Source organism: Mus caroli, unplaced genomic scaffold (assembly GCF_978045245.1).
Source record: "Mus caroli unplaced genomic scaffold, Mus_caroli_1 scaffold_8, whole genome shotgun sequence".
NCBI lineage: Eukaryota > Metazoa > Chordata > Mammalia > Rodentia > Muridae > Mus > Mus caroli.
This window is the reverse complement of record NW_028227263.1, coordinates 125979493-126004219: the sequence shown is the minus strand read 5'-3', so window position 1 is coordinate 126004219 and position 24727 is coordinate 125979493. Positions and strand designations below refer to the sequence as shown.

Below are 24727 nucleotides of genomic sequence, written 5' to 3'. Positions count from 1 at the left end.
TCACTGCAGAAAGGCACAGACCCCTTTGCTACCTTATCCTGATCACTACGGAATTAGGATACATACCAGTTCTACTGCAATACATTTCCTTCCATAGCTAAGGTCTCTGTCCTTGAAAAGATCCAATATATCATTTTAAGGGGCCACCTTATGACCATAGGATGGTTGACAATGACAAGAGTATAAGGTTTTCCATGCCTCATAAAATGTCCAGATTTGTTTCTCAAAGACAGAATATTTATTCTCCACATAAGGAAAGGGTTTATAATTGAAGCCAACAGACAGATGCTGGTAGACTGCTTTTTGATTAATAAAGAGTCCCTAATCACAAATTCACCAATAAATATTATATCCATAGTTAGGGTATCATCTGGTTCAATATTGGTCAGGACTGCATGCATGGAGATGACTTTACAGGCAGTTACTAAAACTACTCTTTGTTCATTTTCCCTTTGGAATTTAGCTGACTTCCCAGCAACCCTGTAGAGGATATTTTATAGTAATTTGTAAATGTGGTATGTGATTTATCTAGTGTGTAAGCATATAAATTAGGAGATGTATCTGAGTCTTGACACTGGGTAATATGTGCCACCACCACCTTGTTCACTGTTACTCTGTAGTTTAGAAAAGACCTCTATCATAGAGATCAGTTTATTTCTGTGTCTTCAATTCTATTCTGTTGATCAACCTGTCTGGCTCTGTTCCAATACCTTGCAGGTTTTATTACTATTACTCTGTAATACACCTTGAGGTGAGGGATGGTGCTTCTCCCAGAAGTTCTTTTGTGGTTAAGAATTGTTTTTACTATCATGTTTTTTTTTCCTTTTTCCATATGAACTTGAAAATTGCTCTTTCCATGTCTGTTAAGAACTGGGTTGCAATTTTAATGGGGATTGCATTGAATCTGTGTATTTCGTTCTGTAGGAGAGCCATTTTCACTATGTTAATCCTACCAATCCATGAGCATGGGAGATCTCTCCATTTTCTGAATCTTCTATGATTTCTTTCTTGAGGGACTTGAAGTTCTTTTCATATATATAGACCTTTCTCTTGATTGGTTAGACTTTGATCCCAAAATGTTTTACATTATTTGAGACTGTGATGCAGGATGATATTTTCTTATTTCTTTGTCTGATCATTTATCATTTGTATAAAAGACGGCTTCTGATTTGTTTGAATTAGTTTTATATCCAGCCACTTTACTGAAGTTGTTTATCAACTGTAGAAGATCTCTGGTAGAATTTTTGGGGTAGATTATGTATACTATCATATCACCTCCAAATAATGATACCTTGACTTCTTTTTGCCAATTTGTATTCCCTTGAACACTTTTCTGTTGCCTTATTGCTCTAGCTAGTATTTCAAGTACTATATTGAATAAATATGTGGAGAGTGGTTAGCCCTGTGTTTAATGGGACAGATTCATAAATCTGTCCATTTTATTTGGAATTGGCTGTTGTTTTGCTGTATACTGCTTTTATTAAGTTTAACAATGGGCTTTGAATTTCTGACCTCCAATACTTTTAACATGAAGAGGTGTTGTATTTTGTCCAATGCTTTTCTAGCATCTAATGAGATGATCATGTAACTTTTTTCTTTGAGTTTGTTTATATAGTCGATTATGTTGAAGAATTTTCATATATTGAACCAACCCTAAATCCCTGGGATAAAACCTACTTGATACTGGTGAATGATGGTTTTGATGTGTTCTTGGCTTCTGTTTGCAAGAATTTTACTGAGTATTTTTGAACCGGTATTCATAAGTGAAATTGGTCTGAGACTCTATTTCGTTTTTGGAGTATTATGTGGTTTAGTTATCAGAGTTATCGATGCTTGATACAATGAATTAGGTAGTGTTCCTTTTGTCTCTAATTCAATGAAAAATATGAGGAAGGCTCATATTAGCTCTTCTTTGAGGAATGGGAGAATTATGCACTAAAGCCAGGTTGCCCTGAGCACTCTCTCTTTCTCTCTCTCAGTTGGAAAATTTTAATGAGTTCTTCTATTTCCTTAGGGGATAAGCGACTGTTTAGATATTTTACCTGATTTTGGTTTAACCTTGGTACTTGGTTTCTGTCTAGAAATTCATCCACTTTTACCTAGATTTTCAAGTTTTATTGAGTAGGATAGTTTTTTATAGTAGGATCTGATGATTTTTTTTTACTTCCTCAGTTTCTTTTATGTCTCTCTTTTCATTTCTGACTTTGTTAATTTGAATACTGTCTTGTGCCCTTATTTAGTTTGGCTAGGGGTTTATCTATTTTGGTGATTTTCTCAAAGTACCAGCTTTTGGTGTTGTTGATTCTGTGTATTTTTCTCTTTGTTTCTACTTGGTTGATTTTGATCCTGAGTTTGCCTTTTTCCTGCTTTCTACTCATCTTGGGTGTGTTTGCTTCTTTTTTATTTTAGGGCTTTCATATGTGCTGATATGCTGCCAGTGTAAAGTCTTTCCAGTTTCATTATGAGGGCACTTATTGCTATGACTTTCCTCTTAGCACTGTTTTCTTTGTGTCTCATAAATGTGGGTATTCTGTGCCATCATTTTCATTGAATTCCAGGAAGTCTTTAATTTCTTTATTTCTTCCAGATAACTTTATTATTGATTAGAGAGTTGTTCAGTTTCTATGAGTATGTGGGTTTTGGTTGTTTTTGTTGTTATTGAAGTCTAGCCTTAGTCTGTGGTGATTTGATAGAATGCACAGGATTATGCCAATCATATTGCATCTGTTGAGGCTTATTTTGGGAGTGATTTATATAGTCAGTTTTGGAGAAGGTGATAAGAGGTGCTGAGAAGAAGTTATATTCTTTTGTTTTAGGGTGAAATGTTCTGTATATATCTGTTAAATCCATTTGGTTTAAAACCTTTATTTGTTTCACTGTGTCTGTGTTTAATTTTTGTTTCAGTGACATGTCTATTGGTGAGAATGGGTGCTGAAGTCTCTCATTGTTATTGTGTTTTGAGTTTTAGTAAACTTTCTATTACAAATGTGCATACCCTTGAATTGGGAGCTTCGATGTACAGAATAGAGACATTTTCATGGTAGATTTTTCCTTTGGTGAATATGAAGTGTCCTTCCCCATGTTTCTTGGTAGCTTTTGGTTGAATTTCTATTTTATTGTGTATTAAAGAGGTAACTCCCACTTGTTTCTTGGGATCATTTGCTTTGAAGTATTTTATCTAGCATTTTACTCAGAGGTAGTCTCTTTTTGTCATTGAAGTGTATTTCTTATATGCAGGAAGATGTTGGATCATGCTTGTAATCCTGTCTGTCAGCTTTGTCTTGTATTGGAGAATTGAAGCTGTTGATACTGAGAGATATTAAAGACAGATAACTGTTCATTACTTACATGTTTGTTGGTGTAGGTGGCATTATGTGTTTTTCATTCTCTCCTTTGTATTTTGTTGGGTGATGATTAATTTCATGTTTGTTTGTTTTTTGGTGTTTGTTACTTTCTGTGTGCTGAAGTTTTCCTTCTAGAATCATCTGTAGGTCTGAATTGGAAGAAAGATATTGTTTAAATTTTTGTTTGACATGGATTACTTTGGTTTCTTATCTATAATGATTAAGAGTTTTTCAGGGTATAGTATCCCGGATTGGCATTTGTGTAATCTTTGGGTCTACATAACACCTATCCAGTGTCTTCGGGCTTTTAGGATCTTTATTGAGAAGACTGGTGAGCTTCTGATAGGTCTGCCTCTATGTTATTAGGCATTTTTCACTTACAGCTTTTAATATTTCTTTGTTCTGGTCATAGAGTGTTTTGATTATTGTATGATGGGAGGATTTTCTTTTCTGGTATACTATATTTTGTGTTCTATATGTATCTTGTACATTTATGTGCATGTCTTTCTTTAGTTTGTGGAAGTTTTCCTCTATGATTTTGTTGAATACATTTTCTGTTTATTTGATCTGGGAATCCTCATTCTTTTCTGTACCTATTATTCTTAGTTTAGTCTATTCATTATGTACTTAATTTTCCTGGTTATTTTGGGTTAGTAGGTTTTTAAAAAAATAATAAAATTTATTTTTATTAGATACTTTCTATATTTACATTTCAAATATTATCCCCTTTCCTTATTTCCTCTCCTAAAACCCCTTATCCCATACCCCTCCCCTTGTTCGATAAACCACCCACTCCCACTTCCCTATCCTGGCATTCACCTTCACTGGGGCAATGATCCTTCCCAGGACCAAGGACTTCTCCTCTCATTGATGTCTGACAAGGCCATCTTCTACTATATATGCGACTATAGCCACAGGTCCCTCCATGTGTGCCGCAGTCCCTCTGGGTCCCTTTGTCTGTGTTGAACGGGTCTCTAGTTGCAGATGGGCAAGGAGTTGGTGAATGACAGACAGACACAACACAAGAGGTTGTGTAGAATCTGAATGTAATTTGTCAAGTTGAGCATCAAACTTTTTATACAGAAGAATAACAAGAAACCAGGGGAGATATATCCACCAAGTTACAGTGACACAATACAAAAGGAATGTATACATCAAAAGAAATTGAGGACCAGGCCGCTGCCACTAAGAAGGGAGCCAGGTGTAATGCTAGTCTATTGTTAAGCCCACCACCAGGGGTTCTTAGTAAATGCCTGATTTCTTTGGGCCTAGTAAAGAAACCTGTCTCAGGGGGATTCCCTAACTCTTTCATGGTAAACCCACCTATTTGCTAGGCCATTGTAAATTCCCTTGTCTGGGTAAGACTGGCTATTGTCTCAAGTAAACACTCTGCAGACCAGCCTTGAGCTATTCCAGCTCTGTTCTTTGTAATGCCTAATTAGTTTCACTGTCTCTACTAGAAGTAAATTTGAATGTTACTGGATAGGTAACATTCTCACTATATTCCTACTGAATTCCAACTTTGTCAGCTTCAAGGATTTTCTGGGACGTTGGAACACTGGTGAAGGCTTAGCTATGTCAGAATTCAATCTTTAAAAGGTACTTATAATAATATAATACTAAAAGAGAGCACATGGATCCATACACCAGACTAACATGGGGATAGGGTATGAGTATATGGGTTATGAGAAGCCAAATTTCCAGGAGGTGAGTTTCCGTGAAACTCTTTGCATCCTGAGTGCTCCCAGACCTCTTGGCCTGCCAAGCAAACTTCACTGGAGTGTGTGTAGCACATGTATACTCTGGTTGGTGGTTTAGTCCCTGGGAGCTCTGAGAGTACTGGTTGGTTCATATTGTTGTTCCTCCTATGGGGCGGCAAACCTTATGCTCCTTGTGTACTTTCTCTAGCTCCTCCATTGGGGACCCTGTGTTCAGTCCAGTGGTTGACTTTGAGCAGCCCTCTCTGTATTTGTCAGGTACTGGCTGAGCCTCTCAGGAAGTAGCTATCTCAGGTCTTGTCAGTAAGCACTTGTTGGCATACACACTAGTGTCTGGATTTGGTAAATGTATATAGGATGGATCCCCAGGTGGGGACAGTCTCTGGACAGCCTTTCCTTCAGTTTCTGCTCCAAAATATGTCTCTGTATCTCCTCCCATGTGTATATTATTCCCCCCTCTAAGATGGACTGAGGTATTCACACTTTAGTCTTACTTCTTCTTGAGTTTCATGTGGTCTATGAATTGTATTTTGGGTATTCTGAGTTTTGGGGCTCATATCCACTTATCTATGAGTGGGTACAATGTGTGTTCTTTTGTGATTTGGTTACCTTGCTCAGTATCATGTTTTCTAATTCCATCCATTTGCCTAAGAATTTCATGAATTCACTGTTTTAATAGCTGAGTAGTATTCCATTATGTAAATGTACCATATTTTCTGTATCCATTCCTCTGTTGAGAGACATCTGGGTTCATTCCAGATTCTGGCTATTATAAATATGGCTGCTAAGAACATAGAGCATTTATGTTGGAATTATTATATGTTTGAATATCTTCTGGGTATATGTACAGGAGTGTTATTGCTGGGCCCTCATGTATTACTATATCCAATTTTCTGAGGAACCATGAGACTGATTTCCAGAGTGGTTGCACTAGATTGTAAACCCACCAGCAGTGGCAGAGTGTTCCTTTTTCCCCACATTCTTGCCATTGTCTTCTGTCACCTGAGCTTTTGATCTTAGCCATTCTGACTGGTATAGGTGGTATCTTAGGGTTGTTTTGGTTTGCATTTCCCTGATGACTAAGGATGTTGAACACTTCTTTAGCTGCTTTTCAGTCATTCACTATTGTTCAGTTGAGAATTATTTGTTTAGCTCTGTACCCCCATTTTAATAGGGCTATCTGGTTCTCTGGAGTCTAACTTCTTGAGTTCTTTGTATATCTTGTAAATTAGCTCTCTGTCACATGTAGGATTGGTAAATATATATTTTCTAAATTGTTGGTTGCCAGTTTTTCCTATTGGCAGTGTCTTTTCCCTTAAAGAAGCTTTGCAAATTTATGAGGTCCCAGTTGTCAATTCTTGATCTTTGAGCATAAGCCATTGGTATTCTGCTCAGGAAAAATTTCCCTGTGCTCATGTTCTTCCCTACTTTCTCTTCTGTTAGTTTCAGTATATTTGGTTTTATGTGGAGTTACTTGAATCACTTTCACTTGAGCTTTGTACAAAAAATAAGAATGGTTAAATTTGCATTCTTCTACATGCTTTCAGCCAGTTCAACCAGCATCATTTGTTGAAAATGCTATCTTTTTCAAATGGATGCATTTGGCTCCTTTGTCAAAGATCAAGTGATCATAGGTATGTGGGTTCATTTCTGGGTCTTCAATTCTATTCCATTGATCTACCTGCCTGTCACTTTATCAATACCATGCAGTTTTTAATCATGATTGCTCTGTAGTACAGCTTGAGATCAGGGATGGTGATTTCCCCCAGAAGTTCTTTTATTGTTGAGTATAGTTTTCACTATCCTGTGTTTTTGGTTATTCCAAATAAATTTGAAAATTGCTCTTTCTAACTCTATGAAGAATTGGGTTGGAATTTGCATGGAGATTGCATTGAATCTGTAGATTAATTTTGGCAAGATGGACATTTTTTACTATATTAATAGTGTCAATCCATGGGCATGAGAGATCGTTCCATCTTCTAAGATCTTCTTCAATTTCCTTATTCAAAGACTTGAAGTTCTTGTCATAAAGATCTTTCCCTTGATTAGTAAGAGTCACACAAATGTATCATAGATTATTTGTGACTATTTTGAAGAGTGTCAATTGCCTAATTTCTTTCTCAGCCTCTTTACCTTTTCGCAGAAGAAGGCTACAGATTTATTTGAATTAATTTTATATCCAGCCACTTTGCTGAAGTTGTTTGTTGTGGGAACTAATAGGGGGTGGACAAGGGGCAGTCCAACCTGGGGGTCCCGGGGCCATACCCTGTAGCCCCCGGGGTTATGGGAGAGAGGGAAGAGGGAAGAGAGGTTCCTACACTGGTGAGAGTGAGCGCAGAGAACCTTGGCTGGAGCACAGGAAGGCCTTCCACAGGGAGATTAGAAGAATTTCTCTCATTAGGAGAAAGCCTATCCCATCCTCCAAGCACAGTGGGCCTTGATGAGCAGATACTGTCTATGGTTTTAGAACTTTATTGTAGAAGGCACGGGGAAAGAGAGAAGGTGAAAAGAGAGAGAGAGAGGAAAGGCTAGAGAGAAAGAGAGTAAGAGAGTGAAAGGAGAGGAGAGGAGAGAGGAGAAGACAAAGAGAGGAGTGAGAGAGCAGAGGTAAGAGAACAAATGAATGAGAGGAGTGAGAGAGCAAGGAGGGGCCTAACAGCCCCCTTTAAAGTGAGCTGCTATCTTTTCTGTTGCTAGGTAACTGGGGAGGAGTTTAGCCTGAAGGTCAGAGCTTGGGACATTGCCTATGTGACTTCTAGCTATGCTTCTCTTGTGGGGGCTCTGGGGGACGGTAACTTAGACAGGAGCCAGAGTTCTAGGTGCATGAGGGAATGCCTACCATGTCATGTAGGTGAAATATGATCATTCCAGGGTTCAGATCTCAGCTCGACTGGAGACCAGCCTGTCTGTGCATAGCCCAATGCCCCACAGTTTATCAGGTTTAGGAGTTCAGTGGTGGAATTTTGGGGTCACTTAATTATAGTATCATATCATCTGCAAATAGTGATATTTTGAATTCTTTCTTTTCAATTTGTATCCCTTTGGCCTCCTTTTGTTGTCTAACTGCCATAGCTAGGACTTCAAGTACTATATTGAATAGGTATGGAGAGTGGGCAGCCTTGTCTAGTCCCTTATTTTAGTGGTATTACTTAAGTTTCTCTATTTTGTTTGATGTTGGCTACTGATCTGCTGTATATTCAGGAAAATCTAAAAATACTACAAGAATGGCACATAGCTTTGATTTTTTTAACTTAATAATAACTCTGAGCCACTTTACTCATTTTTCCTTGACTTATAATCTGCCTGTCCTGATTTATTTGCATCTGTATAGAATATAGAGGCTTAGAAATTGGTGTTCCTTTTACTATATGAGGGAGATTCCAAGTTGTAGTATTTATAAATTGATGCCTTTTGCTTTTGTGTTATTTGTTTATAACACCCCGACTGCTGCAAGATCTTTGTCAATGTTCTTTTTCTGCCCATAATGATGCAATTTCAGTAGTAGTAGAAGTTACCATAATTTCTTGTGTTTCTATCAATGATAATTGATGAAAATTTAATTTTTCTTTCAGAATTAATTCAGAAACATTTTCTACGTTGCCCTTTAAGTTTTTATTGTTTGTGTGCTAAAAGGATTCATTCTAAGATATTATCTTCTCTCTGCTTAAGAATTCCTATGCCAAAATGAGTAGAAGTAAAATAACTAAAACACTATCCTGCTTCAGATCCAAATGATGTACATGTGAATCCTGAGATTTCTTTTCTATCAGAGCCAATTCTCTCTCGGTCTTAGCTGATAACCTTCTTGAACTATTTAAATCCTTATCACCTTTTAAGGTTTGAAATAAATTATTTATTTCCTTAACCATTAATTAATTAACTTATTTACTTTACACCCCGATCACACCTTCACCTCTTTCTCCCAGCCAATCTTCTTCCCTTTTCTTCCCCCCACATCTCCATCTCTCCTCAGAGAAGTGGGGGGGGGCACCTGTGAATATCAACCACTTTGGCATATGAAACTAGAATAGGACTAGGTGCATTTTCTTCTACTGAGGTCAGATAAGAAAGCTCAGTTAGGGGAAGTGGTCCAAAAGCTGGCAAGAGTATCATACTTCTATTCTATTCTATTCTATTCTATTCTATTCTATTCTATTCTATTCTATTCTATTCTATTCTATTCTATTCTGTTATTCATACAGTTCCTATCCTGATGTTGGGCCTTGTCCCTTCTCTCCTCTCAGTCTCACTGTTACATGTCTCTCCCATCATCATCCCCTTTCCACCTACTCAGAGAGAATACCCACTTGGGCACAACTCTACTCTGGTACATCCAGTCCAAGCAGGAATAAATGCATCTTCTTCCAGTGAGGCCCAACCTGGAAGTCTATCTAGAGGAAGGGGTTCCATTGAAAGACAACAGAGTCAGAGACAGCCCCTATTCCAATGGTTAGGGGGTCCATATTAATACCATGCTACACATCTCTTACAAGTATGTAGGGGCCTAGGTCCAACTTGTGCCTACTCTTTGGTTGGTAGCTCAGTCTCTGTGAGCTTCCATGGGCCCAAATTAGTTGACTATGTAGATCTCTTGTAGAGTCCTTGACCCTTCTGCCTTCCTCAATTCTATCCCCAACTCATCCATACAACTTACTGACCACTGCTTGGTGTTTGGCCGTGGATCTCCACATTTGTGTCCATTAATTTCTTGATGAAGCCTCTTAGGAAACAGATATTCCAGGCTCTTGCATTCAAGCATAGCAGAGTGTCATTAATAGTGTCAGGGGTCAGCTCTTTTATATGGGACAGGTATCAAATTGGGCCAGTCATTGTTTGGTCATTTCCTCAATCTATTCCATTGTTACCCCTGAACATCTGTAGGCACGAAATACTTTGAGTTGGAGGTTTTTCTGGGTGGGTTGATATCCCCCCTCTGCTGGGAGTTCCACCTGGCCACTGGAAGTGGCCACTTCAGCCTCCATATTTCCTGATGTAGGAATTTCAGTTAAGGTCATTCCCATAGGCTTCTCAGAGACTCCCTTGTTCCATATCTCCTGGTAGACTCAGAGATGTCCTGCATTGATTTCTGTTCTAACTCTAACCATTTTCTCATACCAACTTTCCCATAAGTAATCCCCTTACTCATTCTTATCTTCACCTTCTACCCGCCCAGTTTCCTCCCTCCTTCCACCTCCAGTGGCTATTTTGTTTTCTCTTCCTTCCCTGAGCTGTCCCTATTAATTAGTTTCTTTGGTTCTGTGGATTGTAACACAGAGTTAGCCTGTACTTTATAGCTAATGTTCACTTATAAGTGGGCACATACCACATGTGCCTTTTTGGGTTTGTGTTACCACACATAAGTTGTTATATTCTATACAAATTTTATGATGTCTTTGTTTTTAATGGATTACTTGTATTTCATTGTGTAAATGTACCACCTTTTCTTGATTCATTCTGCAGTTGAGAGACATCTAGGTTGTTTACAGTTTTTTGGAGAATGAATAGAAAGAAAAATAATTAAAATACGAGCTAACTTTGGATCCAAATGATCTACATGTGCATCTTTTTTCTTCTCTTTCAGAGCCATCTGTCTTACAGACTCAGCTAATTTTCTTGGACTGTGCTAGCCTTTTCATAACAGTGTAGATATGTGTTGTCTGCTGGTAGTCCTTGTATAGTAACTGGATTAACTAAATTTCATTTTCTATTGACCTTGGGCTTCCCTCTTCAGTCTCATCATGTGGTGGTGTGGTCGAGTCTTGTCTAAATTCCTCTGTGTCTGAGTATTTTTCTTATTTTTCACTTATAAATCTATTACTATAGAGGGCAAAATATGAAACAACAGATTAATAGTAATTGTAATTGCCATTATGTCAATCTCAATTATATTTACATTATGTATTGCTATTTTCAAGCCATCTAAGGCAACTATATATCGGGTCCTAGCACCTTATATTTTGGTATTTTCCATCCTTAAGTCTCTCTTTGAGGACTTTCCAGATGGTTTAACAAATCTGATGGCTTCTCAGGTTGTGTACCTCTGGCATATTTCTCTGTCCTGGTGCTTGTGCCAGGCATTGGTGTGCCAAATAGTGTTTTTTGAAAAACAAATCTCAATTTTACCAAAAATGTCTCAGAAGCCAGATGCTTGTTTGAGAGCCTGCAAAATAAGAGAAGCAGAGAAAGCACCTAGCTGACCTTCCTCCTCAGTTGACATTCCCCCAATAGAGAGTTCTCATTCTCTATGCCTTCACAAACCCTTTCAAATTGAATATGCCTCTACTCTTCCTGTGAGCATCTATAGCCATCCTCCTGACTCACTCTTAATCTAGTTTTTCTATGTTTACTCCCTGCCAACTGGTTTCTTGTTGTGACCCTTGACCTATGGTTGACTATACTTAATTCTGTTTAAAATAAACAGAAAGCTCTTGGACTAAAGTTGAGGTTGAACAGGAAAACTAGAAACAGGTTTTCCCAGTAAATAACAAAACCTCAGGGTTCAGAGTGTGATCAAAATCCTACCATAGTGCATAAATTTTCAGAAGCTCATCCTAAAAGGTGAGGAAGATTATGAGAATAAATCTTTCTACTGTCTGGATTCTCCTAAGTAAGACAACAACTTGAGAGCACTCTCAGTGTTTTTAGAAGAGAATGCACAGAACCAGACAGAGGCTCAGCTTCAGGAAGGACACAATGAAAAAGAAATTGTAAGGATAGATATGACAGTTTTCTTACATAAACTTAACCACTATCAAAATTTTCTGGAAACTGATGTTCTCAGCTATGATTTACCAGACCAAAAGAAAAAAAAATCAAGCAGGTGTTGATCAGTGATATAGTTCAATGGACATAGGCATTTGCATCATTGTCTGATAACATGAGACCCAATGAACTCAAAGTATCCTCTGAACTCAACATATGTTGTACCTACCTACCTACACACACTGTGACACACCCATGCACACGAACTCACACAATGTAATTTGTAAATAAGTGTAAAAAGTTAAAAAGTGAAGATATTTAGCATGGTATGCCCAAATTTACTAATATTTCAAATAAATCTAAGGGCATGCAGAGTACTATAAGAAAATAGTTTCATCCATAGGTATCAGATCATTTTCCAGGATACATTTTCTTAAAAAAATTTAAGACAAATCATAGTTCTCAGGATGCTACTACCCTAGTTGACAAGAAGAATGGCAGGTAAACAAATAACCTTGAAGTTGAAGTCAGCTATTGACTGGAACCACAAGAGGAAGAGAACAATAACAACAAAGAGGCAGAGAGTTAAGCTACAGGATGTGTAGGGAAAAGGTATGGGAGGCATCAACCCAATACTAATCTAGACTGAATTTTATCAAGTAATTCAAGGGCAGTGAATCAGAGCCATGCTGACACCTGAGTAGAGAGTACCATGTAGAAGAAATTAGCAGTGCAGAAACACAAAGTAGGATAGAGAGACACTAACCCATACAGTTAGGCTAACAATGAACTTACCTAGGCAGGATATAGGACTTCATATTACCAAAAGCACTGTAAATTATATGGATCTCTGTTTTTGTTTCTAGCATCTCTTTGGACATGTGAGCACCCTTCTCCCCATGCCAAGCTCACCATTGAATCAGTGCCGCCCAGCATTTCTGAAGGGGGAAGTGTTCTTCTACTGGTTAAAAATCTCCCCCAAAACCTTCTATCCCTTTTCTGGTACAAAGGAGTTATTGCAGTGAAGAAATTTGAGCTTGCCAGACACATAAAAGCCACAAATTCAAGTGTTCCAGGGCCTGCACACACTGGTCGCGAGACAGTATACAACAATGGATCCCTTCTGCTACAGGAAGTTATGCAGAATGATACTGGATTCTATACTCTACGAACTATGAGTACAGATCTGAAAGATGAAGTAGCACATGTGCAACTGTTCATGGACAGTAAGTGGTTCTCTGTGATTGTTTAATGCAGGGTGGGGCTTAGACACACAGGTTTGTCATGCCTATACTCTGCCTCCTTTCCCCCACTGCTGTGTCCCCATGCTATGCTTTAAGCACTTAGTGCAGAATACACATAGTGATGTCAAATATCCATAAATCAGACTATATTGTGTGACTCTCCTACTGCAGACTAACCCCTTTTTTGGGTCTCCTATCTGCATGAAACGGGTCTCTGTTTGCAGGTGGGCGAAGGAGTTGCCGAATGACAACAAATATGACACAAGAGAGCGTGTTGGATCTGAGTGTAATTTGTCAAATAGAGCATCAAACTTTTTATACAGAAGAATAACATGAAACCAAGCAAGACACATCCTCTAAGTTACAGTGACACAAAACAAAAGGAATGTATACATCAAAAGATGGCGGGGATCAGGCCGCATTTACCACTTAGAATGGTGGGGTAATGCTAGTATATTTTTAAACCCATCACCAGGGGTTCTTAGTAAATTATGCTGTTCCTTTGGGCCTAGTGAAGAAACCTGTCCCAGGGGGATTCCATAACTCTTTCCTGGTTACCCCACCTATTCGCTAGGCCATTGTGTATTCCCTTGTTTGGGTGAGACTCGGCTACTGTCCTAAGTAATCACTGTGCAGACTAGCCCTGAGCTATTCTAGCTCTGTTCTTTGTAATGCCTAATTAGTTTTGAAGTCTCTACTAGAAGTAAATTTGAATGTTACTGAATAGGTAACCTTCTTACTGAATTCCTACTGAGTTCCAAGCTCCTCTGCTTCAAGGATTTTCTAGGACATTGGGACACTGGTGGAGGCTCACCTATGTTAAATTCAATCTTTAAAGGCACTTATAATAAAACAATACTGAAAGAGAGCATACACCTTACTAACTTGGGTATAGGGTTTGAGTATACGGGCTACGAGAATGCCAAGGTTTCAGGAGGCTGTTTCCTTGAAACTCTTTGCCTAGTGACTGCCTCGAGGCCATTTGACCTCGACAGGCAGACTTCACTGGAGTGGGCGTAGCATTCTCCCTTGTACCAAACAAGTAATTGATAGAAAGCAACTCAGCTTAAGAAATCTGAGTGCCAAAAATCAGAGTTGTAGCTATGAAAATGAGGAAACCATTGCATTCTTACAGGCAAGTGAATACCAGGAAGCCCTGACCACAGTCAATGAACCAGGCTTAACCACAGGGGACCCTGGGGATCATTTGCAATGATATTATTCTTAATTTTTTCACTGCTTACAGGGAACCAGTGTTAGGCCAATAATATCAAACCGGGGTATTTATTAGTTCCAAGCTTCAGAGGTCTGTAAATATAATCTACAATCTCATGCAGATAAAATGAGGAGGGCTGCATACTGGTTTGCCACTTATGGTTTGCTCAGTGTGACCTGTTCTATTTTATCATACACCCATGGGTGTATGCAGTGGTCTGGATTCTGCAATATAAATATCCCATTAAACAATATATACTACAGGTAACCCCTGTAGTGTCATATTCAACTAGGCTTCCATATTTCAAAGGACACTAGCATGTGTCAAGATCACTTGAAGCCAGCCATTCTATTATCTGAAACTTTTCTAATACCTGAGTCTGCAAAGTTCAGACTTCTCCTTGCCCTCATTTGCCCCAATCCCATGGGCTGCAGGGCAGAGCAGCAGCACACCTATCAGCTGGAGTAGTGGTTAGCTGTAGCAATAAAGAAAATTGGGAAAACGTCACAAAGAGTCATCTCAAACTTAAGTGGACATGGGAGTATCTGAGGGCAGTGAGGATACACATACACACACACACACAGACACACAGACACACAGACACACACACACACACACACACATGTACACAGAGAAAGAGAGAATAGCAGAGAAATGATGCAATCAGTGTCCTTGGGAGAATAAAAGTCAAGTTGCTGGTATTCACCCGCATCTTTAGGCTGAGTGATAAATCTACTTACTAATGACAAAGATCATCTTCTTCCCACCAACCCAATGTTCACAATGATAATTTTTCTTTCTCTCTTTTTTTGTCTAGCATCCCTTTCTACTTGCTACCAACTTTCTCAAGTCAAAATTGAATCACTTCCTCAAAAAGTTGCTATAGGGAAAAGTGTTCTTCTTCTGGTTCACAATTTGCCTGAAGACTTTCAAGCATTTTTCTGGTACAAATCAGCATATAGAAGAGATACATATAAAATTGCAGAATACAGCAGAGCCATGGATGCCACCATTATGGGGAGTGCATACAGTTTAAGAGAGTTTATATACAACAATGGATCCATGCTGATAATTGATGTCACTGAGGATGATGCAGGATTCTTTATGCTAGAAATTTTAAGAAAAGATTTCAAGATTGAGAAAGCCCACATTCAACTCCATGTAAATAGTAAGTGACTCTCCTACTTTATACACTGAACTATCTAGGAGGAATTGGACCTACAGACTTTCCCATTGCATTTATCTCTACATTGAGGTTTTTGCACCTACTTCAATATACACATTGAGTAGACTAACTCCCTCTCTGTTGTATCACCATGTTGGGGCTTGGGCATTTAGTGCAGGACTCACATGGTAAAGAATAACTTCAATTGATCAGAATGCTTTATTTGACTTCACTATGCAGGTAACTTAACTCATGGTGGGTAATTCATCCCAAGGATATCAGACCCTGTCTATATTCTTGGGATTCTGTCCAGAAACTTGTCCTTGAGAATTATCATCAGAAACAATTAGTGCAACTAGTTGAGAAAACAGTGGTATACTCCCTTGTTACTGAGCAACGATAACATAGTTGGATAAGTTCATTGCCTACTAACTAACAGTCCTGATGGGCTTATTGGACTTATGGAAAGTCATGGTTGCCAGAGAGAGAAGGAAATGGACATTACTCTTCCTAAGAAATGTCTGTCAACTTGGGTCTAGCTCAGGGAATTCTTTTCTAGAGGTACATGACAATAGAATATGATCATCTGTATAGATCCCCAAGCCTGAGCTGCAGTTCACCTAGTTATTAATATGTGCACTATTGTGACACACAATCCATATTCAGAATAGTATTTATCTGAACCAGGAACTTACCTTTTAGCCTGGCTTCTACTTCTACCCCTAAAGATCAGGACGTCAGGGACACAGAGATTTTAGACATAATAGCTGGCTCCCATGTATGCTACTGTGCGAGTATATATATATATATATAGTGTGTGTGTGTGTGTGTGTGTGTGTGTGTGTGTGTGCGTGTGTATCTTTTATTTCCTTTGGAAGAGATATGGTAGCTGAGGGACATCACCTAGACAGAAGTTTAGGGAATCCCAGAAATCCCAGGGGTCACATAGAAAGATCCTCACACAGCTCATCAAGACGAACTGGGAGCATCATCTTGAAACTCTTCAAGGGACAATGGAGTCCCCCGCATCTTTTCAGGACTCAGCTTGATGTTACTAAAGGTGTGAAATTCCATACTTCATACCAATGTGTGAAATTCCATAAATCTTCTTTTGGTACTTTGTCTTGGGTCAGAATGCTGCCTGGTAGCTCCACTCAGAAGAGTTCTGTCCCTTTCCTCATGCATCACTCTGCTGGTCCAGTTTGGAGCACTCACAGGCACCGTTGTCCACTTCTTGCTACGATTAAAATTCCATGTTTGTAGAACTTTGAGATCAGTGGGTAGACAGTATCAGCAGTTGGGTTTGTGCTTCACAAAGGAAGCAAAGGGTCTCTTTTGGTGCTGACAGACCAAATCTAGGGCACGGTAGAAGTCAGCCCTGAGTTAAGTTGATGTCCTCTCAGGACATAGGGAGGCTTCTGAGTCTTTTTTTATGACAGCATGGTTTGGATAACTAAAATATAAAGAGAGAAGGGTAAAGCAACACTGGGCAGTACTAAGAGTGGAGTGGGGGAAAGCAGGGTTTTTTATTAGATATTTTCTTCATTTACATTTCAAATGCTTTCCCCAAATGGTATCCCCTACACCCCCCCCCCCGCCCTGCTCCCCAACCCACTCACTCCTGCTTCCTGTCCTTGGTATTCTTCTGTACTGGGGCATATGATCTTCACAATACCAAGAGCCTCTCCCCCAATTGATGGCCGACTAGGCCATCCTCTGCTACATATGCAACTAGAGACAGCTCTGGGGGATACTGGTTTTGAACACAGATAAAACCATAGATCATGGTACTTTGGAGACTCCCCCTGCCTGGAAGGAGGCTCACTTAGAGAGGGAAAGTACAATGGAGTTCAGCAGCTGTGTTGGAGCTGAAGTTTCACAGAAGGAGGACACCCTTGTGGCCCCCTGCAAAGGGTACACCATTTGTAAGGAGCTCTGCTCACAGGTTGTCAGGGAAATGATAGTAGTTCGATCTGCTGTATAGATTCTCCTATAGGCAAAAGGACCTGAAAGAAGCCATGGGGTTTTAGACAAGAATAGAGAGAGTGAGACAGAAGCTGTTCAAGAAGCTCATCGTGAACATATATTTTAAGGATAGGCATGGAATTTTTCTTATGTAATGTTAATTTATTGTGTCCTGCATCCATTCACAAACACTGAGACATAGCCCTGCACAGCATTCACACACTAATTTGTAAATAAGTGTTAAAAGTCAAAACCATTACAAAAAGTTAGCACTTTATGCCCAGACATATATATATATATATATATATATATATATATATATATATATATATATATATATGTGTGTGTGTGTGTGTGTGTGTGTGTGTGTGTGTGTGTGCGCACATATACATATATATTTATATACATACATATGTATACTTATAAAACTTTTATATATTTAAATATATGTGTGTGTGTGTGTGCGCACATATACATATATATTTATATACATACATATGTATACTTATAAAACTTTTATATATTTACATATGTATGGGGAGAGTCATAATGGATGCTATAACTGCATTCATTGATTGATTCATTCATTATCTAGACACATGTGATTATTTTTCTAGCCTGTATTTCCTTAAAATATAAAACAAATCCCAATTCTTATATGTCCCAGACGCAGTTGATGGAAAAATAGCCAGTAAAGACAGGTAGAAACTGAAATCATGTGATTGGAACCAAAAGAATTACAGAAGAGAACAACAACAATAATAAAAAACAATAACAAAGAGTAGCTGAGTGTAGGGACAAAGATTAGTGGTGCATCACTCCAACACCATTCTATGCTGGAAGATATCAGAGAATTGATGACAGTGAGCCAAAACCATGTTGACACCCAAGTAGAGAGCACCATGCAGACAATATCACAAGTAGAGGGACACAAAGTAGATCAGGAAGACACTTCCTCCACAGTTAGGCTTTACAATGAGCACTCCACAGGACACAGGGACTCATCTTAAAAATACTCAATGGTCACAATAAACACGATTCTCTTTCTTTACCTTTAGGCTTTGTTCCAAACTCCAAGGACTCTGGCTCCACTGCAAGTCTCAGTATAGAATCAGTGCCACCCAGCATTGCTGAAGGGGAAAGTGTTCTTCTACTGGTTCACAATCTCCCAAAAAATCTTCTATCCCTTTTCTGGTACAAAGGGGTGATTGCAGAGGAGAAATCTGAGCTCATACAACACATAATAGCCACAAGTTCAAGCTTGCCAGGGCCTGCACACAGTGGTCGAGAAACAGTGTACAGCAATGGATCCCTGCTCCTCCAGAGGGTCATGCACAATGATACTGGATTCTATACTCTACGAACTATGAGTACAGATCTGAAAGATGAAATAGCCCATGTGCAACTCCAGCTGGACAGTAAGTGGTTCTCTGTGATTGTTCATTGCTGGGTGGGGCTCAGACTCACAGGATTGTCATGATTGTACTGTGTCTACTTCCCCACTGCACTGTGTTCCCATGTTGGGGTTTGAGCACTTAGTGTATGACATACAGGGTGGAGCCAATCAGATTTTATTTTCTGACTCTTTCCTGTAATAAAGAAGTTATTGAAGGAAAGCAACTCAGCTTTAGTTGTCAGAGTCTTCCAAGAATCAGAGTTGAAGCCAAGCATATGAGGAGACCATTACATTCTCACAGTGAAATAAGTACCAAGAAGCTCTAATCACAGTAATCTGACCCCAAGCTTAACCACGGGTGACCCTGGGGTTCATTTGCCATGACTGCACCCTTACTTTTCTCAGTGCTTAGAGGGAACCAGGATTTTAGATTCATATAAAACTAGGGTATTTATTAGGTCCAAGCATCAGAGGTCTGTAAATATAATCTACAATCTCATGCAGACGAAAGGAATTGTGACGCTTACTGGCTTAGTACTCATGGATTGTTCAGGCTGGTATGTTTCCTTCTATCTCCCAGAACTGATAGCAGAGGGGTGGATTTTCTTGCAGTGGTTTGGACCCTGCACTATCAATATACAATTACACATTATATTGCTGGCTTTCCCAGAGTCCAATCCTGTTCTGGCATATTAAACTATCGTTTCCGTTTTCCAAAATACTCTAGTTTGTTTCACCTTGACATACAGTCAGCCATTCTAGTCTTTGAACCTTTTCTAATACTTGAGCCTGCCAAGAAAATCAGATCTTCTTACCCTCTTTCCGCCCCAGTTCCATGGGGTGCAGGGCAGAGTAGCAAGCATGTGTATTAGGGAAATTTAATGGCTGGCTATATCTATAAAGTAGATTGGAACAAAATTTACAAAGTATTCAGGGGAGATATCATCACAAATTTCATTGGGCATGAGTGTACCCAGTGTCTGACTGAGGGGAATGAAGAGGCGGCCATGGGAAAAAAACATAGAGAGAAAGAGAAGAGAGAGAGAGGGAGAGGGGGGAGAGAGGGAGGAAGAGAGGGAGAGGGAGAGGGAGAGGGAGAGGGAGAGGGAGAGGGAGAGGGAGAGGGAGAGGGAGAGGGAGAGGGAGAGGGAGAGGGAGAGGGAGAGGGAGAGGGAGAGGGAGAGGGAGAGGGAGAGGGAGAGGGAGAGGGAGAGGGAGAGGGAGAGGGAGAGGGAGAGGGAGAGGGAGAGGGAGAGGGAGAGGGAGAGATTCTTGTAGAGGAAATGATACATTCAGCACCCCTGAGAGAATTGATGTTATATTGCTCACCTCCATCAGATAGTAGAGACACACCTATGCCTCCATGTTTAGACTGAGGGATCAGTTCATCTGCTGCAGACAAAGCTCACTAATTTTATCTCCAACCATATGTTCCTGAATTGATAACTTTTCTCTTTTCTTGTAGCTTCTACTTGCTGTAATCGTCTCAGCTCTGACCAACTCATAATTGAACCAGTGCCTTGGAATATTGCTGTAGGGAAAAGTGTTCTTCTCCTTGTTTGTAACGTGCCAGAAGATGTTCAGACATTTTTCTGGTACAAATCAGTGTATAGAACAGATATTTTTAAAATTGCTGAATATAGCAGAGCCATGGAATCCACAATCTGGGGGCTTGCTCACAGTGGAAGAGAGATGGTGTACACTAATGGATCCCTGCTGATCCAGAATGTCACTGAGCATGATACAGGATTGTATATGTTAGAAATTTTACATAAGGACTTCAAACTTGAGAGAGCACACGTGCAAGTCCATGTAAATAGTAAGTAACTCTCTCTGGCCTCTAACTGTTTTGTATGGCTTCTCCTGCTTTATATGCTGTACTGTCTGGAAAGAGCTGAACCTATTTATTCTCCCATTCCATTTAGCCCCCAACACTGGGGTTTGGGCAGTTACTGCAGGAAATGCATTCCTTAGACAAACTGCAGTAGACCAGAATCCCTCACCAATATTTTATTGCAGAGAGGAGAACATATGCTGAATAACTCAGTTCTAGTACATCAGACCCAGCACAGACTCTTGGGGTTCTCATCATACACCTGGCTCCAAGAGAGACTCTGTAGAGCTTGGGCAGGCCATGGTTGAGGACAGAATTGACTCCACACAAAGCCCACCAGGATGCTCTGGCTCCAAACTCTTCATTCTTCATCTCCATGTGCCACTTGGTACCTTTTTGTCAATGCTTTGTTTTGATTTTCTGTTAGAGCTTGCAGAGAACACACTTATAGTGAATTCACAAGTTCCATAGACTATCAAACCAGTTATAGACTGCCATGAAAGCTGAAGTTTTGTAGGTCATCTAGGCCAACACCTTCTTCTGAATTCCACTGCACATGATCCTGGAGAATTCACCAATTATTGTTTTGGGTTTCTGAGACTTCACAGGAAGGTCAGTGTCCCTAGTGCGAGAAGCAATGGAGACAGTTTTTCCACCCTACTACTTGTCCTCAGGGGTACAGCATAGGGAATATTCTTCTCCTGGCATATACTTAGAATTTGAGCATCTACCTCATTCCAAGGTCTTCAGATTGATCATAACTAAGTTTAACTCATAGACACAGCAATGATCATGCACTATCTGCCATGTTATAGAGAAGTCAAGACACAGTACCCTCAGTGGGATAATCAGGGTCACACAGCCCACGTATAATAAATCAAAAACACAAGATATGTCTATCATAACAGCTCCAATTTCTCCTCCCTGGAAGCTTCATTAAGTGTGAACTATAGAGGGAATCATTGAGCTCTCTGAAGGACTACTGTCATTTTGTTCCCTCCTCTGTTTCTTTACAGCCCCTGTTTCATGGCCTTTTGTGCGAGTGACTGACACCACAGTCAGAGTACAGAGCTCAGTAGTCTTCACTTGCTTCTCAGCTGACCCTGGTGTCTCCATCCGTTGGCTCTTCAATAAGCAGAGTCTGCATCTCACAGAGAGAATGACACTTTCCCCATCAAAGTGCCAACTCAGCATAGATCCCGTCCGGAGGGAGGATGCTGGAAAGTATCAATGTGAGGTCTCCAACCCAGTCAGTTCAAAGTCCAGTCTCCCAGTCTGTCTGTCTGTGATGGAAGAGTGACCTCTCTCCTCTCATCTACAGCAAAGTGCGGTCATTTCCTTATTGATGTGGTGCAAAATGGAGATGAGTTAAGTGGTAAAAATTGTCAGTTACCACTCATGTACTGCCTTCATTGTTACTCATACCTATAGTCCTGACATAACCAAGTGTACAAGGACAGGCCTTGATTTAATATGAAACCTGTTTACCAAAGCAAAATAAAGACATCAATATAATAAACCCAATTGAGGTTAAGAGCTTAGGTTGTGGATTAAATGTATTGCTTTTGTTTGTTTGTTTTTTAGAATCCTTGAAGGCTAATTTAGCAGCCTCAAGTTTCCAAGTGTTCTGAGTCCCCTTTTAAATAGTGCAGTGGTTGCATGGAGACAAACATCCTGTCATATGCCCAAGTAGTTTCATCTAACACCAATTCTACCAGATGGAACTGCCCACGATTCACTGTGCACATTGGTGGTTTCTAAATAGTTTCAACCCACAACTTGTTTGAGGTCCAGATGTAAAATCCTTGGCGCAATCTCCACTCACTGTTTTTATCTTGAAATTGACTTTCACTGACAGACATAATGATAGCTCAATTTGTGGTTAAACTATATCACTGAGCTGAAATTCATGGTTCCCTGGGTTTCTGTTTCTGTTCATACATTGAATCCTGAGGACCATCTATGAGTCTGTAGAAGCACAATTGGAACTCTCATCGCCAAGCATCCACAGGACCAAGGGAGTCCCCTCACACTGATGCCACTTGAGGCAATCCTCTGCTACATATGTAGCTGGAGCCCAGCCTCCATTTTTATACTTTTTGATTGGTGGTTTAGTCCATGGGAGCTGTGGGTGGTTTGGTTAGTTGATATTGTTGTTCTTCCTATGGGTTTACAATCCCCTTTTGATCTTTCAGCTCTCCCCAACCTCTTCCATTGGGGTCCCAGGGATCAGTCTGGTGGTTACCTGGATGCATCTGCATTTGTGTTAGTCAGGTGCTGGCAGAAACTCTCATGGGAGAGCTATATCAGGCTCCTGTCAGCAAGTACTTCTTGGTGTTGGGGTTTGCTATATGAAAATAGGATTGATCCCTAGGTAGAGCAGTCTCTGGATGGCCTTTTCTTCAGTCTCTGCTTTATATTTTGCCCCTGAATTTAGTTTAGACAGGAACAATTCTGGGTTAAAATTTTGAGATGGGTAGGTGGCCTCATCATTCAAATGGGGATTGGGCCTATCTACTAGAGGTGGTTTCTACAGATTCTATATCACCGTTATTTGCTATTTAGATTATTGTCATCCCTGTTTGGTCCTAGGAAACTCACTTTCCTGGCATCTGAGATTTTCTAGTGGCTACCCCCAGTTCTCATTCCCCCATTGCTACATATTTCTATTCAATTTTCTGACCCTCTGTACTTCTCTCCTATCTCTTCCCATACTTGATCCTGCCTTGCTTTTTTATCCCCCTCCTATATCCCTCCCAGATCCCTCCATCCCTCTACCCCCCGTTATTATTTTTCTCCTATCCAAGTAAGACTGAACCATCCACATTTTGGTCTTCCTTCTTCTTCAGCTTCATATGGTCTGTGAGTCGTGCCATGAGTATTCTGAGCTTTGGAGCTAATATCCACTTATCAGTGATTACATGCCATGTTTTTGTTTTGTTGTTGTTGTTTTTGTCTTTGCTACATCACTCAGGATTATATTTTTTTGTTCCATCAATTTGTCTAAGAATTTCATGAATACATCATTTTAATAGGTGAGTAGTAATCCATTGTGTAAACATACTATATTTTCTGTATTTATTCTTCCAGTGAGCAACATGTGGGTTTTTTTTTTAAAGCTTCTGGTTATAAATATGGCTGCTATGAACATAGTGGAGCACATGTCGTTGTTAGATGTTGGAGCATCTTTTAAGTATCTGCCCAGGAGTGAATCTCCAGGTACAACCATTTCCAATTTTATGAGGAATCTCCAGATTGTTTTGCAAAGCTGGTTCTACCAGATTGCAATCCAACCAGCAATGGAGAAGTGTTCCTCTTGCTCCACATCGTCACCAGTATTTGCTGTCACCTGAATTTTTGATCTTAAACATTCCGATTGGTGTGAGGTGGAATCTCAGGGTCATTTTGAATTGTACTTCCTTGATAAGTAAGGATTTTAAACTTTTCTTTAGGTGCTTCTCAGCCATTCTATACTTTTCAGTTGAAAATTCTTTGTGTAGAACTGTACCCCATTTTTAATAGAGTTATTTGGTTCTCTGCAGTCTAACTTCTTGAGTTCTTTGTATATATTGTATATTAGCCATTTGCATATATTGTATATTAGCCCTCTATCAGATGTAGGATAGGTAAAGATTTTTTCTAATCTGTTGGCTGCCATTTTGTCCTATTGACAGTGTCCTTTGCCTTTAAGAAGCTTAGCAACTTTATGTGGTCTGATTTGACAATTCTTAATCTCAGAGGATATGCCACTGGTATTCTGTTCAGGAACTTTTCCCCCATGACCGTGTATTAGAGACTTTCCCCACTTTCTCTTCTATTAGATTCAGTGTATCTGGTTTTATTTGGAAGACCTTGATCCACTTGAACTTGAGAGGGAGATACAGGGAGATAAGAATGGATCAATCTGCAGTCTTCTATATGTTGACCACCTATTGAATCAGCACCATTGGCTGAAAATGATATCTTTTTTCCACTGGATGGCTTTAGCTCCTTCTCCAAAGATCAAATGACCATAGGTGTGTGAGTTCATTCCTGAGTCTTCAATTCCATTCCATATATACCAATACCATGCAGTTTTTATCGCTACTAGTCTGTAGTAGAGCTTGAGGTTAGGAATGGTGATTCCCCCAGAATTTCTTTTAT

The 24727-nt window shown here is 39.7% G+C and overlaps 1 protein-coding gene across 1 annotated transcript in view; it reads left to right on the top strand.

The window, feature by feature from the left end:
- The window catches only part of LOC110297395 (cell adhesion molecule CEACAM5-like), a 38940-nt gene extending 17056 nt beyond the window's left edge, over window positions 1-21884 (top strand). The window contains exons 4-8 of the mRNA XM_085842475.1: window positions 12631-12990; window positions 15042-15392; window positions 18413-18772; window positions 20216-20569; window positions 21601-21884. Coding sequence (XP_085698601.1) covers window positions 12631-12990; window positions 15042-15392; window positions 18413-18772; window positions 20216-20569; window positions 21601-21884 — 1709 coding nt within the window. The remainder of the gene's footprint in view (window positions 1-12630; window positions 12991-15041; window positions 15393-18412; window positions 18773-20215; window positions 20570-21600) is intronic.
- The last annotated feature ends 2843 nt before the right edge of the window (window positions 21885-24727 follow it).